At 29.4% G+C, this 18083-nt stretch overlaps 1 protein-coding gene across 1 annotated transcript in view; it reads right to left on the bottom strand.

Annotated features, from left to right (window-relative positions):
- Positions 1-741: 741 nt before the first annotated feature.
- The window catches only part of LOC135963400 (acyl-CoA Delta-9 desaturase), a 30889-nt gene continuing 13547 nt past the window's right edge, over positions 742-18083 (bottom strand). Inside the window, exons 3-5 of the mRNA XM_065515231.1 lie at positions 7196-7326; positions 1833-2224; positions 742-1767 (exon numbers count right to left, since the gene is read on the bottom strand). Coding sequence (XP_065371303.1) covers positions 1347-1767; positions 1833-2224; positions 7196-7326 — 944 coding nt within the window. The 3' untranslated portion in view covers positions 742-1346. The remainder of the gene's footprint in view (positions 1768-1832; positions 2225-7195; positions 7327-18083) is intronic.

Below are 18083 nucleotides of genomic sequence, written 5' to 3'. Positions count from 1 at the left end.
TGCCAAAAAAAAAATAAAATTTTAAAACTAAAAAAAAAAATTTTAAAAAAACTTTTTTTTAAAAAAAATTAAAAAACAATTTCAAAAAAAAAAATTTTGAAAAACAATTAAAAAAAAAATTTAAGTATTGTTTACCTAAAAATATTTAAAAAAAAATTATTTTAAATTATAATTTGGTGAAGGGTATATAAGATTCGGCACAGCCGAATATAGCTCTCTTACTTGTTTCACCTCAATTTACTTCTGTGAACAATTTTTTTTTTCAGATTTGGAATGATTTTAATCAAAACAACGTAATAAAATAAGCAAAAAAAAAATAATTGAAATATTTGCAAATTTGCCGAATGTGATTAATATCGAACTCTCAATTAATAAGTTACTATAATATGTTACCGACAATTTGATTAAGATTGATTATTATTAACAAATAAATCCTTAAAATTATTGGCATCTTTCTTCACTAAACTTTTCTTTCAGTGGAGTTCTCTTTCGCTCAGCAACACAAATACAGTTTTAGCTTTGGACATCTCTGCCTTAGATGCTCTTGCCGCAATGTTGAGTTTCCAGGATAATTTCCTGTGGAGTATAATGCCGAAGTATTTTTCGGTGTAGCGTAAAATTACGGATTTTAGTCCTCATTGAGAACAGTACAAGTTCAGTTTTGCAGTTAATATTATTTATTCGGACCAACTATGGTCCCAATTGGCAATAAATTAAAAAAATACACAAAATGATTTATAATTTTTTTTTTTTAAATTTTATTTTTATTTCTTATATTTTTATTGTTGCAATACAGACATTTCAATCAAAATTATAATAAAAACGACAATCGGTGCATGTGTAAGTGCGTGCTTAAAGTACATGAAACAACATATTCCCGGTGATTTTGATTTGTATTTAAACTTACAAAAATATAAAAACAAAATGTTTTTATTATTTTTCTTTTATTTTTTAATTTTTATTTTTCAAAATCTAAAACTAAAAAACTTACAAAAACAAAACTATAAAAAAACGTAGTTGTGAATAAAAAAATTTAAACAAACGTACAGTTTTCCAAATTTTTTTCTTACTTTTTGTGATTTTCTTTTTTTTAATTTGAATAAAAAATAAAATAAACAAAAAATTTTAAATTGGCCTTAGGAACTACATTAAATTATTAATAATAAAGTATAAACCCCCTGATTTTTAAATAATAAATTTAAAAAAAATATGACTTTTGTATAAAAATTAAATGAACAACCTCCCATGAAAATTTGTTTTTAGTTTATTTGATTCTTGCTCTGTAGCACCACCAGCAATCAACAAATCACACAATGATTTTTGAGTCTAGTGAACTATTGACCTTCTTAAGTTAGCATAGATTTCTTTGACATATTTTCATTTTCATTTTCATCCAGTTTTGTGCTTTCGGTGGAGGATGATTCGGCTTCATCTTCATCGTGCAACGACTCGAGTTCAGGATCAGGAACTTCGGGAATGTGACAGTTCATGTGACCGTCATGTGACAAGTTCATATTTTGCACCGAGGGATGAGTACCATCACCGTATTTTTCCAATGTACGTTTCACCAACTCCTTGGAGGGTTGTTTCATGTCCCAGGCCCAACCGATTCTGGCAAAAGTATCAAGAACCATGGTGGTGAAATTGAATAGATATTTTCCCAATTCAGCTGCCTTGTAATCCCAGGGGAAGACATGGTGATAGTTGTGCCAACCTTCGCCCATGGCAATGATCGATACATAGACATTCTCGCTAGGGTTAATGCGCCTAATGATGAGAAGGAAAAATTTGTATTTTACCAAAAAAAAAATATTTAAGAAAAAGATACTTACTTATCGAAGGGACGGGTACCCCACATATGAGCAGCACTATTAACCGACCAGGTAAAATTCAACGAAGATATATAACGGAATACACACTGAGTCATGAAAGCAATTTGGAACTCTTCACCCCAAAAATACATGGGTATAGCCGTTGGCAACAGGAAACAAAAGATCATTTTCAATGGTATGAAATATTTCTCATGGAAACGTATGACTGGATCAGCCAAAATATCTCCCATGTCAATTTGACGACCACGACGCAATACCTCGGGATGTTTGTGCATCATTAGCCAGCCGACATGAGAGAAAAAGAAGCCGCGATTAGAGTTATGAGGATCAGCATCAGTTTCAGAATATTTGTGATGCACACGATGATCACGCACCCAGTCGTATAGGGAATTCTGAAAGTAAATAGACAAAAAGTCAATTAATAAATAAACAACTAATGGAAATTAAATAAATTTTAATGTTAAATGTTTATGGATATTTAAACAAATATGTTTTTACATTAATAAATTTCAAAAAAGTAAATAAATTTCTGTTAATATTTAAACAACATTTTAACAATTCATTGGCCAGTATAAAAAAACTGTGATGCAATTTTGTTTTTATATAAACAAAATGTCATGTAATAATTATACGATTCGTTGAAAAAAAAACACAAAAATGTCAACACGACAAATTATACAAAACAAACTACATTCATTAACCTTTTGCCAAACTCATTTTTACATTATCAAACATTTCTCCTTTATATTTTGGTTTTTTTTCAATTTATTTAACAGAATTAATGAAGTTTTTTTTTTATTACATACATAAATTAATTTAATCAACAAGTTGTTTGTATAACACCAATCATTTTTAAACCAACGAATATTCGTTAAAAAGGGAATAACCCAAGTTTTTGTTTACTTTTTTTTTGCAATATTTTGCCTTAAAGCATAATTACCCGTTATATTGGATTGTGGAAAAAGTAATTTCGTTGTTTTGCTTTAAGCTTAAAAGAAGGCTTATGTAAAGAATTTGAATTTTTGGAGAAAATTTCGAATTAGATTTCAAAATGTAGACATTTTCATGCATGTTTTTGCTGAAACCAAGGCTATAGTCTAGACTATACAGTCCTTAGACGAGACGGTACACAGAGAAAACAGATTCGTGATATCAACCGAATTTGTTGCCAATCGAATGATTCTACCTTAGTGACCGAATTTTAAAGTTGTGGCTACAAAACTTTAGAAGGGGTAACAAAAGGTTGGCTGCTTCAACCGAAATGATTTCGTCATTTGATTGGCAACAAATTCGGTTGCTATTACGAATATGTTTTCTCTGTGTAGACGATTCCATATAAAATACTATAGGTATGACTATTGACGAGCCATACACAAAACAATTGACGAGATTATAGAAGAGTCTATAGGTGAGTCTGTGGACGATTCTATAAACAAGACAATATAAGAGTCTGTGCATGATTCTTTAGACGAGACTATAAAAGAGTCTGTGGACGACAGTACAGAAGACTCTGTGGTCGATATTATAGGCGAATGGCAGAGCCTGTGTACGATTCTTTAGACAAGAATATAAAAGAGTGTGTGCACGATTCTATAGAAGAGTCTGTGGACGATTCTATAGAAGAGTCTGTGGACAATTCTATAGAAGAGTCTGTGGACGATTCTATAGAAGAGTCTGTGGACGATTCTATAGAAGAGTCTGTGGACGATTCTATAGAAGAGTCTGTGGACGATTCTATAGAAGAGTCTGTGGACGATTCTATAGAAGAGTCTGTGGACGATTCTATAGAAGAGTCTGTGGACGATTCTATAGAAGAGTCTGTGGACGATTCTATAGAAGAGTCTGTGGACGATTCCATAGATGAGTCTGTGGACGATTCTATAGATGAGTCTGTGGACGATTCTATAGAAGAGTCTGTGGACGATTCTATAGAAGAGTCTGTGGACGATTCTATAGAAGAGTCTGTGGACGATTCTATAGAAGAGTCTGTGGACGATTCTATAGAAGAGTCTGTGGACGATTCTATAGAAGAGTCTGTGGACGATTCTATAGAAGAGTCTGTGGACGATTCTATAGAAGAGTCTGTGGACGATTCTATAGAAGAGTCTGTGGACTATTCTATAGAAGAGTCTGTGGACTATTCTATAGAAGAGTCTGTGGACTATTCTATAGAAGAGTCTGTGGACTATTCTATAGAAGAGTCTGTGGACTATTCTATAGAAGAGTCTGTGGACTATTCTATAGAAGAGTCTGTGGACTATTCTATAGAAGAGTCTGTGGACTATTCTATAGAAGAGTCTGTGGACTATTCTATAGAAGAGTCTGTGGACTATTCTATAGAAGAGTCTGTGGACTATTCTATAGAAGAGTCTGTGGACTATTCTATAGAAGAGTCTGTGGACTATTCTATAGAAGAGTCTGTGGACTATTCTATAGAAGAGTCTGTGGACTATTCTATAGAAAAGTCTGTGGACTATTCTATAGAAGAGTCTGTTGAAGATTCTATAGAACAGTCTGTGGACGATTCTATAGAACAGTCTGTGGACGATTCTATAGAACAGTCTGTGGACGATTCTATAGAACAGTCTATGGACAATTCTATAGAAGAGTCTATGGACAATTCTATAGAAGAGTCTGTGGACGATTCTATAGAAGAGTCTGTGGACGATTCTATAGAAGAGTCTCTGGACGATTCTATAGAAGAGTCTCTGGACGATTCTATAGAAGAGTCTCTGGACGATTCTATAGAAGTCTCTGGACTATTCTATAGAAGAGTCTCTGGACTATTCTATAGACGAGTCTCTGGACTATTCTATAGAAGAGTCTCTGGACTATTCTATAGAAGAGTCTCTGGACTATTCTATAGAAGAGTCTCTGGACTATTCTATAGAAGAGTCTCTGGACTATTCTATAGAAGAGTCTCTGGACTATTCTATAGAAGAGTCTCTGGACTATTCTATAGAAGAGTCTCTGGACTATTCTATAGAAGAGTCTCTGGACTATTCTATAGAAGAGTCTCTGGACTATTCTATAGAAGAGTCTGTGGACTATTCTATAGAAGAGTCTGTGGACGATTCTATAGAAGAGTCTCAGGACTATTCTATAGAAGAGTCTCAGGACTATTCTATAGAAGAGTCTGTGGACTATTCTATAGAAGAGTCTGTGGACTATTCTATAGAAGAGTCTGTGGACTATTCTATAGAAGAGTCTGTGGACTATTCTATAGAAGAGTCTGTGGACTATTCTATAGAAGAGTCTGTGGACTATTCTATAGAAGAGTCTGTGGACTATTCTATAGAAGAGTCTGTGGACTATTCTATAGAAGAGTCTGTGGACTATTCTATAGAAGAGTCTGTGGACTATTCTATAGAAGAGTCTGTGGACTATTCTATAGAAGAGTCTGTGGACTATTCTATAGAAGAGTCTGTGGACTATTCTATAGAAGAGTCTGTGGACTATTCTATAGAAGAGTCTGTGGACTATTCTATAGAAGAGTCTGTGGACTATTCTATAGAAGAGTCTGTGGACTATTCTATAGAAGAGTCTGTGGACTATTCTATAGAAGAGTCTGTGGACTATTCTATAGAAGAGTCTGTGGACGATTCTATAGAAGAGTCTGTGGACTATTCTATAGAAGAGTCTGTGGACTATTCTATAGAAGAGTCTGTGGACTATTCTATAGAAGAGTCTGTGGACTATTCTATAGAAGAGTCTGTGGACTATTCTATAGAAGAGTCTGTGGACTATTCTATAGAAGAGTCTGTGGACTATTCTATAGAAGAGTCTGTGGACTATTCTATAGAAGAGTCTGTGGACTATTCTATAGAAGAGTCTGTGGACTATTCTATAGAAGAGTCTGTGGACTATTCTATAGAAGAGTCTGTGGACTATTCTATAGAAGAGTCTGTGGACTATTCTATAGAAGAGTCTGTGGACTATTCTATAGAAGAGTCTGTGGACTATTTTATAGAAGAGTCTGTGGACTATTCTATAGAAGAGTCTGTGGACTATTCTATAGAAGAGTCTGTGGACTATTCTATAGAAGAGTCTGTGGACTATTCTATAGAAGAGTCTGTGGACTATTCTATAGAAGAGTCTGTGGACTATTCTATAGAAGAGTCTGTGGACTATTCTATAGAAGAGTCTGTGGACTATTCTATAGAAGAGTCTGTGGACTATTCTATAGAAGAGTCTGTGGACAATTCTATAGAAGAGTCTGTGGACAATTCTATAGAAGAGTATCTGGACGATTCTATAGACGAGACTATAGAAGAGTCTGGAAACGATTCTATAGATGAAACTGTAGAAGAGTCCATAGGTCAATACTATGGATTTCTGTAGTCGAGAATCTATTGAAGAAACTACGGACGATTGAGTAATAAGATAGATGTAACTGTGGATAATTTAATTGACCTGAGTACATATATAGAAAACCTACGGACGATTCCATGGACCAGTTCATATATGAAACTATGGACTGTTCAATAAAATATTGATTTCGTGGATCAGACTATAGACAAAACTATTGAAGATTTATTGTAAACTTTTTCTTAGACGAGACTATAGTCGATGTTATAGGCTAGAGTGAACAGATGAAATAATCGACTATTCATATAGAAGCACTACAAAGGAGGCTATTGTTGACATTATAGAAGGGACTATAAATGATTCTATAGATGAGATTATAGTTGAAACTAGGAACGATCAGTTCAGAGACTATGCGAGACTATAAACGATACCATAGATAAAACTATCGACGAATCCATATATGAGACTATAGACAAGAATACAACGGATAACGTAGATGAAACAATTATGAAATGAATTGATATAAGACGAGACTTTTGTTGAAACTATGGACTCTTAGACAAGACTATAGAAGAAACTATGAACGATTTTATAGTCAAGTCTATGGTAATACTATAGGCGAAAGTCCATAGATGATAGGAAATTATGGACGATTAAAAAACAGAGAAGATTCTATACACAGATTATAGATGATTCCATAGCCATTACTCTAGACAAAACAATGAACGAATCCATATAAGAACCTACTACTCTAAAGGGCTCCAAAGATAAGACTATAGATGAATCTATTGACAGGAGTCTCTAGTCGAATTTGTATACGATTTCATATAAAACAATACAGGCGAGTCTGTAAACGATTCATGGTGAAGGGTTTAGGAAACGGTAGATTTTAGATATTTTTTTCTTCAAATATTGATCTTATCAACATTTTTCTTTAGTTACTTTTTAAGTTATTTAAAATCATTTGATTTTAATACTTGAAGTTGTTTCTTAGTTCCATTAAATCATATGTTTTTTTAACTGTAGTTTATTTATAAAAAAAATTGAAAACTAACCTGACCAGCTGCTGAGAAGCAGATCATTAATATACTACGTAAAGGTACATTGGCTTTGAATGATCGATGAGTCCAGAAACGATGAGCACCGCCCGTAACACCAAAACCAGCCACGCCTCCCATAAAGAAAGCTAAAATAAAAAAGTAAAGAAAATTAAATTAATAAAGTGTGCATTATACAGCTATAATTAAAAATTATAAATAATGTTTAATTAAACAAAGAAATACATATAAACAAAAGTTTAATCCAGCAAATGTAAGCATTTAACAGAGAATTAAACTAGGTTTAAATACTTAATGGGTGTTTAATTCAATAAAAATATATTTAAGATCATTATTATTATTGGTTTTAAAACTTCAAATTCGTTTAAAAGTCACTTGCCGAATAGTTTTACAATCAACCCATTAATTTAGTATTTCTATTGACGTTATTGGTTAATAATATTCACTAGTTTAAACATACTTTAAACCTCAAAAACCCAAGATGATCTTGTAAAGACTAATTAAACTTTATTCAATGATATTATAATAATAAAGAAAGAATCTAAACAATTTAACTAAAATTACTTTTAAATATTATTCAAATGAATTTATGTATATGAACAAAGTTATTTCTGCATAAATCATTTGAATGAATGAAAAAAGCTTTCAGACATTTTAATTGGCATTTTTAAACTACTTAACAAATTAACTAATTTGCTTTAACTTATGCTAAGTAGTGATCTTAAATCATGTGTCTTGTAAATAATTTAATAAATTACATAACATAATCTGCATTAATTAATTAGTATTTACTAAAAAAATAAAGTTCAAACAAATTAACATTAAAAACCAAATTTACACTCATCTAGGTTGTAGTACCTTTATATATTTCAACATGATCACGATCTCATCGTGACTTTTCACAATTATTTCGTGTTTTTACCGGAAACTTTCAGTTGAAAATAAAACCTTGAAATCATTAAGCGAAAAAAAATCTCTTCAAATTCCATTTAATTTTTAGTTGAATACGAAAACAAACAAAAAAAAAAACTTAAATTATTTTAAAAACAAACAATAATTTCTTATTTGGTTATTCATGGTTAAGAGCAGAAATACCCATATGAGCGTGTTCGCTCATATGATTCATCACCCTGCTTAATAGCGTCAAAACATGATCACCAGATCATCATCATCATCGGCATATGTACCTACCTATCTATGTATATATATAAATTAATTTGAATTTTATATTTATAATTATTTTATAATTTAAATATGAAGTGACAACAGTTCATTTCATGTTTAAATGTGTGGAAATATTTTTTTATTTTTAAATTAAAGTTTGTAAACAAAGTTTAATGGAAAAATTTATATTTAGTAAAATCAGCTTTTTTCATTACTGGAGGTTAAATGGCGCAATTTTATTAAAGAAAAACAAAATAAACCTTCAAAATCAATTTTAATAAATAATTAAAAACGAAAATAAACAAAAATATTTAAAATTTTATGCAAGATCAGAGGTCAAATAAGGGAATTTAGTAGAAATAATGAACGCATAATTTTATGGATCTGTATGAACTGACTACAAAAAATTCGGGGACTATAATCAATTTGGTTTTAAACTTTTTGTTAATTTAAAGCCAGTTTAAACTGAAGTTCTATAAATCTATTGTTTTCTTTGCGAGAAAATTCTAATCTATCTATTATTTATATATTTGGTTCCAAATTAAAGCTATTTAAAGAAGGACCCTTCAAATGTACATATTGGGTGCATGACTTAAAAATGTGGGATTTACAATAGATTTTTGTTTTTAATAACTTATATGTCATTTTGAAGGGAACATATCTGTAATTTTTTCTAACTTAGTTCTTGAACAGTACTAAGAGAAAAATCTGTCACGTACGGTACGTCACGTACGATATTAAATTTTATTTATTATAAAATCATCCAAAGATTGTTTTTATTTAAATATGATGGATTGTAAAGGAAAAATATTTCGTTTAGTGTAAGAAATTAAAAGAAAACATAACGCCTCTGATTCGAACATTTTCGCATATTTCTACATGTACCTCAAAATGACTTCCGTTTTATGTCACGTACGATATACCCTTATTTCGCTCAATATTTTGGACAACAATATTTCGAAAGATCTTTTTATTATTTTAAAATATAGTACTCTCTGAATGGAACATAAAGACCAAATTATTTTTCAGATACTCTTATTTTTGCAAAATCTATTCCACTCTATAGGCGTACAAATGTCACGTACGATGATATGGAATTGCCCATATTAGAGAAGTTTTGCATTACTTTTTTAATTTGAAAAAAAAAATGCCGCTAAGAACACCAATTGCTTACCAAAGCTTATGGTGAATGTGTTTCATCGGCTTCAACGTGCGAAAGATCGCCCAGACCAGCCATAATAATATATATGGAGGATTTCATGTCAAGTGAACCAACTTTTGAAATCGATGTCTTCCGATCGGATTGAAATTTGCACAAAGGTTAGTTCTATTGGATAGTAATTGAGACACAATGCTTGCCTGAAAACTCAGAGAGTTCTCCATCGATCTTGTTGCCTGGCTTAGTATCCAATATAACTAACTAAGACTAAGACATCGATTTCAAAAGTTGGTTCACTTGACATGAAATCCCCCATATACCCAAAATTATTAACTGAATTTCGTTAAATATTACCGATTGGTTGAGTAATGTTAACGACATTTCTTTGAGGGAATTATTCGTCATCTATTTAGTGGCCGATATATTCCCAAATATCTCCATTGAACTTTTCAGTTTAATTATTATGACTTAAACCTTTTTGAAGACAACACTTAAACCTTTTTGAAGACAAGGTTCGAGGTTATCTCACCTCGACAAAAATTTCAATCACAAACGGCTGAAATAATTTATTTTCAAATCGTATTTTGGTCTTAAGTGTGATTTTAACAGATAAACAATCATGACTTTCATATAGAAGCGGAATATTTACTAAATTAAATCTTGGATAAATGTTTCTAGCTGCTTCTGTCGGTACATTAAAAATGTATATTAAGCGCTTCCTATCTTTAAAATGAAAAAAAAAAAAATAAATGAAATGCCTATCGAAGCCATTATCTGGCTGGTTCGCTGGCATTCGAAATGTACAAATTTTCCTTGACTCTGGGGCATAAAACAGTCTGAATTTGAGCGATGGCATAGGTTATGTTGGCTTTGAGGCCCGATGTGGTTTGCGGCTTATTCGCATAGACCTGCGACTTAAGAAAACCCAACACGAAAATGTCTAAATGTCGCATGATCTCGGTGACAAGTTCACGTCACCTCCATATGAGATGACCATGCCCTCAAATTGCTCGTGCAGAATGTCAAATGTGGGCATGAGCTGTGTGGCACGTAGCGCCGTTCTGTTGAAACCACATGTCATTGGTGTCTAGATCATCCAATCCAAGCAATAATAAGTTGGTTATCATAGACCTATAGCGCTCGCCATTTAAGGTGATGGCCTGACCAACATTTTTCTCAAAATCCTCACCAAACAGTGACTTTTTCGGAATGCATTGGACCCTATTGTATCTCATGTGGATTGGTATCATCTTAAATTTTGAAAATTTTGTTTGTTGACGTATCCCATTCATCCAGAAATCTTAGGTCGATTATGGCGACCGTAAAATGGGCGAAGCGTGCCGAACGTTGACGGAACAGAACTCTATGTCCGTCCATGACGATTTGGTAAAACATATCTACTGATTAAATGACTGCCAATTCGACAGATGTAGCTTCAACAGCCAGTAGCCGCTAGCAACTGTCAAAGTTCGAAATTCCCTAATAGAAGACCTTTTACATACGCTCATTCAACTCAGTCTCTCACTGATTCTATCATCTAGTTTCTGGAATATTCTTATATTCAAATTATTAAAATGATGAGGGTATATTGATTTTGTTATTTCGTTTGTAACACTTCGAAATATTAGTCGTATACCCACATTAGTTTGAATATTCTGCGGCTTTATAAAATTCTAAGACGATCTAGGTATTCCCGCACGTCTGTCCTAGAAGGAAGGAATTAGGGTCATACTATTTCTTCAAATATTCTCTTTAATTCAGAAATATTTGGTATTGAAAATGAGAAAAATCAATTTAACTGTAAAATTGTTTAGATCAAAATTGTGGAATTCTATACATACTATCTAGTACAAATTTACCATTGATATTTTTTAGTAATCAAATAAATATGTTTATACAAAATGCACAAAAATCGGTTCACGTATTATGTTCTTGGTGGGTATATAAGATTCGACACAGCCGAATATAACATTTTTAATTGTTTTTTATAAGATTTTTTATTTTACTTCTGCTAAAAGTTGATCAGACAAAACACAACTTATTTGGAGAAAAGAAACTTGAAACTTGACTAACACAAATATTTCATAAATTTTTAATCATTTTTCATACACCCACTTGAAAGAAAACAACTACATAACAAATTTAAGTAATAATTTGTTATCACAAAGTTACTAAATATGTTTTTGAAACTAGTTTGATTGAGATGACCTTTAAAAAATAAGTATTTTGGCAAAACAAAAATTTCTTATCTAAATAAACAAACTTTATTATTAATAATTTAATAGAAGATAATAATTTAGAAGGTTAAATAAATCATTAAATATTTTCATTATAAGCTAAGTACTTATGTTCAGTGAAAGGACATTGAACATTGAACACCCTGCATTTCAAAACAAAGCAACTCTGTGTTTTATTTGTTAGTGCTGGTTCACACACGTCAAGTTTACTTACGCAAGTCTTTTGTTTGTTGATGAGAGAGAAGAGGATATTGGAAATATGTTTCTCTTTTCCTTCATCTCTCTTCTATAAACTCAAGACTTGATCAAGTACACGTGACTTGTGTGAACCTGTACTTACTTTTAAAGAGAGTTTAATTCATGGCCAAATTCTTGAGAATTCAAATTTCATTTCACAGAAAAACTTTCTAATGACTGCTATTCCTATCAATGACATCTCCATACCATTCAGATTACTAGGAAGTAGTTAAGCAATGTTTGTATTCTAATCTTCTTCTATATATATAAAAATTAAATGGTCCATGTATGTAATGCCATCAAGTGAGAACGGCTGGAGCTGATTTTTTTTTATTCGATTCGAAATTTTCAGGAGATGGTTTGTAAAGAAAAAAAATTCAAAAATTCCGGGTAAAACTCGGAAATTTTTTTTTTGAGTCCAGTCAACTGTAATAAAAAAAGCTCCCTAAAGTATGCAGTACAAATTTCGATATTTTGTTTGCAAATAAATAAAAACAGGAAGGTGTATGTGGGTTGGAGAAATTTGAAGAACTAACATTAGTAAATGCTATCGGGCGAAGCCGGGCGGGTCAACTAGTTTGAAATAAATAAAAGCTTTTGCTGGTATTTAATTTAAGTTGCATTAAATGAATTTAAAAATTTCATATCAAGTATTTTTATGTGGTTTTCAACTTTATTTTAATGTTGAAAATAAAATGATGGTAAATATTTTACGAAAACACATACGTATGATGAAATAATTTTTCGTAATTCATATATAATTTAATTAAATATAAACCTTACATTGTATTATGTGAATATTGAATGTTAAATAAACTTAAGTACAGACAGACACGCCCTTTGTCCATAAAGATTTAACAATGAAATCACTACCTTATCCATTAAAAATGATGGCCGCTCCCCTTGTAACTAAGTGGTGGACAATTTTTAAGTAAATAATATTTAGCATGAAATAGTTTTACGATCCAACACAAACATTATTTCCTTATTTATTATTAATTTAACATTAAAAAAGTTGACTTTAAATCTAAAATCATACACCTTGAAATTCATTAAGTAAATAATTCACACAATTTAAATAAAAATTGTTGTGAAAAAAAATGATTTTTATCTTCAAAAAAAAAGTCAAAACAATAAAAACAATTAAACTGTCTTTGACTCTAATATGATAATAGCCCAAATAGCAAATACATCAAACAGAAGATCAATATCTCAAACTAGCTGCTGCTTTGCACGTTTTCAATTCATTTAACACTTCTTTTCTATTTCATATTAATGCTCTCTTTGGCTGGTTTAAATATAAATAAATATTTATTAGCACTTCTTTTAAGACAAAAAATAACTTTAAATTGAAACAACAAATTTCAAATACAATAAAATATGATAAATAAGCTGTAAGATTTGATTTTATTTAAATATTTGCATTTGTTAAATTCAAAATATACAAAAGAAAAGAATATTTAATAGAAAAAGCCGGGTTGCTAAACTGAATTAATCAATACATTGGATTTTCGAAAATGTTTAACAAATTAAACCAGATTTTAATTTCACCACAAAATTTAAATAAATAACGGTTTCACTTTGAAAATGTTTTAAATTTATGCTCAAATATTTGTATAATTTAAAGGGGGTTTTTCTGATACTTAATAACAAAAGTTGTACAACTTGTTGTGTATTTGAAATTTATATTAATTTAAATTGTAATTACCCAGGCACATCATTTAGAACTACTTCAAGAACCCATTCTGAAGAACAATAATGTGATTTTTAAGAAAATTTTATAGAGTTTAGTAAGTTATTTAGCGCTAGTTACACATTGATTCTAGACTAGTTCTATACAACACAAACTAGTTCCATAAGAACTTCATGGAACCATTAAAAAATAATTTGAATTTTGTTTTGACAAAAATTAATGATGGGGTTGGACGGATCTCTTAAAATAATTACTTAGTTACGTTTAAAACAACTGAAATATAGTGTTCATTAAAAAAAATTTACAACGATTCTTTTTCAAAATATTTTTAAAGAGAATTAATCATTTCAAATAATAAACCACTTTTTCGAGCATTGTTGGCGCTATGCCACGAATAACACGAAAAATGTTGTCCTCCAAGGCGTCAATTCTTGCATAAACCAGTGACTTAACGTGGCCCCACAGAAATTAATCAAGAGATGTCAAATCGCACGACCTTAAAGACCAGTTGACAGGTGAATTTTTGGAAATCAAGTTATCGCCAAATATTGTTCATCCATATTATCAAACAAAAAATCATTGATCATGGTAATCATCTACATTGACGCGAGTTTCGGCTTCATTTTTCAATACTGAGTAATATAAAAAATGTTGTAAAGCCATATTTTCTATAGAAAATTGTCTATATACTAGTTGTTTCTATAGAAAACTTTCTGTATAACAGTATTTTTCAATAGAAAATTTTCTGTATAACAGTATTTTATAAAGAAAATATTCGATATAGCAGCAGAAAAAAATGTCTATGGACAATTCTCTATATAACACTTTTTTTCTATAGAACATTATCAGTATAACATTATTTTCTATAGAAATTTTTATGTATAACAGTTTTTTTATAGAAAATTTTCAGTATAACAGTTTTTTCTGTAGAAAGTTTCCAGTATAACAGTTTTTTCTATAGAAAATGTTTTGTATAACAGAATTTTCTATAGAAAATTATCTTTATAAAAATTTTTCTACAAAAAAAGATACGTATAACAGTTTTTCTATAGAATATGCTCTGTTATAACAGTTTTTCTATGGAAAATTATCAGTATAACACTTCTTTCTATAGAACACATGTTATACATAATATTTTCTATAGAACTTTTTATGTATAACAGTTTTTTTTATAAAAAATTTCCAGTATAACAGATTTTTCTATAGAAAATTTCCAGTGTAACAATTTTTTCTATAGAAAATGTTTTGTATAACTGAAATGTCTATAGAAAATTGTCGTTATAACAGTTTTTCTACAAAAAATTATCCGTATAACAGTTTTTTCTATAGAATATGCTCCGTTATAACAGTTTTTCTATGGATAATTCTCAGTATAACACTTTTTTCTATAGAACATTTTCAGTATAACAGTATTTTCTATAGAAATTTTTCTGTATAACAGTTTTTTTTATAGAAAATTTCCGGTATAACAATTTTTTCTATAACCAATGTTTTGTATAGCTGAAATATCTATAGAAAATTGTCTTTATAACAGATTTTCTACAAAAAATTATCTATAAAACTGTTTTTTCTATAGCATATGCTCCGTTATAACAGTTTTTCTATGGATAATTCTCAGTATAACACTTTTTTCCATAGAAAATTTTCAGTATTTTCTATAGAAATTTTTCTGTATAACAGTTTTTTTATAGAAAATTTCCGGTATAACAATTTTTTCTATAGAAATGTTTTGTATAGCTGAAATTTCTATAGAAAATTGTCTTTATAACAGATTTTCTACAAAAAAATTATCTGTAAAACAGTTTTTTCTATAGAATATACTCTGTTATAACAGTTTTTCTATGGACAATTCCAGTATAACACTTTTTTCTATAGAACATTTTCTGAATTATTTTCTATAGAAATTTTTCTGTATAACAATTTTTTATGGAAAATGTTATGTATAAAAGTTTTTTCTACAAAAAATTTCCAGTATAATAGTTTTTTCTATAGAAAATGTTTTGTATAACAGAATTTTTTACAGAAAATTGTCTTTACTACAGTTTTTCTACAAAAAAATGTTCTGTATAACATTTTTTCTATAGATTATGGTCCATATAACAGTTTTTTCTATAGGATATGCTCTGTATAACAGTTATTCTAAAGAAAATTTTCTGTAGAAATATTTGTGTTTAACTCTATTTTTTTATAGAGGACAGAAAATAATTGGTATAAATTAGATTGGGAGGACTTAGACAGGTGAATTTGCGAACCAACAAAGTATATTCTGGATCGTTATAGATAGTGGATAGGATATAGCCATGTGCGTCTGTATGTTGAAATCAACTTTCCATAGCCCCCAAATAATTTACATACATAATTCATAAATCAATATATCCGCTATAGACCCGACTCGGTTGCTATTTAATATCGAGAAAATCGGCCCAAAAATGGCTGAGATTTTTTACCTATTATTTATCCATATCCGGATGACATTAATATAGACAATATGGATATCTAATTATAGATATTTGAAAGACCTTTGTAATTCGGACCTACAAGGGGTCAAAATAGGGAAAATATTTAATAACAAGAATTTTTTTCACTAATAATTTTAAAAAAGAAATTTTAAAAAAATATTTCTCTACTAAATTATAAAAAAAAAAATATTTAAAATTTTTCTATTCACCTAAAAATATATTAAAGTATAACAGTGTTTTTTGCTTTGTATTTCCCTAAGTTTCATTAGAAATATTAAAAAAATTTTTAAAATTTTAAATGATTATGGAATGATTTTACTCAACCAATAATTTTAAAAATTATTATAGTTAATTGGAGTGTGTTTTTTTTTGTATGATGAAATTTAAACATATCAAAATTAAAATTGTTAATTTAACAACAATAAATTTCATTTAAAAATTAAGTGCATTAAATTTTTAAGTTTAGTTAAATTCTATTTTTATTAGAATTAATTAAAAAAACTGGATTTTAATCAAAGACACGCGCTAGCGAAAACTTAATTTGGTTTAAACAAGAAATTAAATGCTTAAATTAATTCTAAAATTCAGAAATTTCAAAGGGAAATAATAACCACTTAAATAATGAATTAAATTATTTTTTTGTATAAATTTTCAAACCAAAATGTTTGAATAAGAAAGACTTTCAAAAATATTTCTTTCATTTGAAATCTAAGATTTCAAATTAGTTTGCAATTAAATCTTCAAATAAGCATTAGAAAGCAGCAAATTGTAGATAAAACAAGTTTATTTGAGTTATTGGCCACGAGTGGATTATTTTGAGTGACCTTCAAAATACCTGAACAATCTCATATTTATTAAATAAACGTATTGAAATCTCTTTAGCGATAAAATGCTGATGGTAAACACATTATATAATAACAATAGACAAACATACATACATATTTTTCAAAAAATTTGTTTGCTGCTTTTATGATTGCCACATCTCTTTCTGGTTTTTTAAATGCATTTTAATGAAAATCATTAATTTTCATTTCAAATATTTGTAACACACATTTCTCTTTTAGTTAACAAAAACATGGGAAAAAAAACCTTAGACAAATTAACAAAATTTAAACAATAACAAACTGGTTTCAAACTTTATTTTTTTGTTGTTTAACATACAAAAGATGTATAGAAAACAAATATGAAAAATGAACTAAAACCTTATAATAATATTTCAAAGCTATTGAAAATCTGTTTTGAAGGCTACTACATCATAATAATGTAAAATTGTATTATGAAAAAATATTGAACACAAAATACATATAAAAAGTAATGCAAAATTAATAACAGTTTTTAAAATCCCAGCACACTGTTATTTTCTATTTCAAAACATGAGGCGTAGTGTTTCTAATATAACAAATTAAATTGTCTGATTTTTGAAATTTACACAGAAATTTATTTAGCATTACTTTCAAATAATTTTTGTATATTTATTTCACTTTTCAATGACTAATTTATGCCATATGCATTACTTAGAAGTAGTTTGGTAATGGCTGACATTGAATCTGATGTGTAAGTGTGCTTGATTACGAAATTCATTATTATTTCATATAACTACCCAGAAAACACTTGCAAATACTGAACAACTTACTTTTCAATGACTAATTTATGTCATTTACATTACTTAGAAGTAGTTAGGTAATGGCTGACATTTAACCTGATATGTAAGTGACTTTTTACGAAATTTAGTATTAGTTCATAATAAAATTCATTCAACTTTTGAATGATTCAATTTTGATTAATTTTGTATCTAATTATATTTTTATTTTCTTTCTTTTTCAGTTAAATTCTCAACATTACTGGTAAGTAGCTAATTTCTTAAAATTTTTAATTAAAATCTTTTTTTAAATTCATAACATACCTAGTCTCCCTTATACTTAAGCTAAATAGTAAA

This window comes from Calliphora vicina, chromosome 1, assembly GCF_958450345.1.
Source record: "Calliphora vicina chromosome 1, idCalVici1.1, whole genome shotgun sequence".
NCBI lineage: Eukaryota > Metazoa > Arthropoda > Insecta > Diptera > Calliphoridae > Calliphora > Calliphora vicina.
The sequence above is the reverse complement of the archived record's forward strand: the minus strand, read 5'-3'. Positions and strand labels throughout refer to the sequence as shown.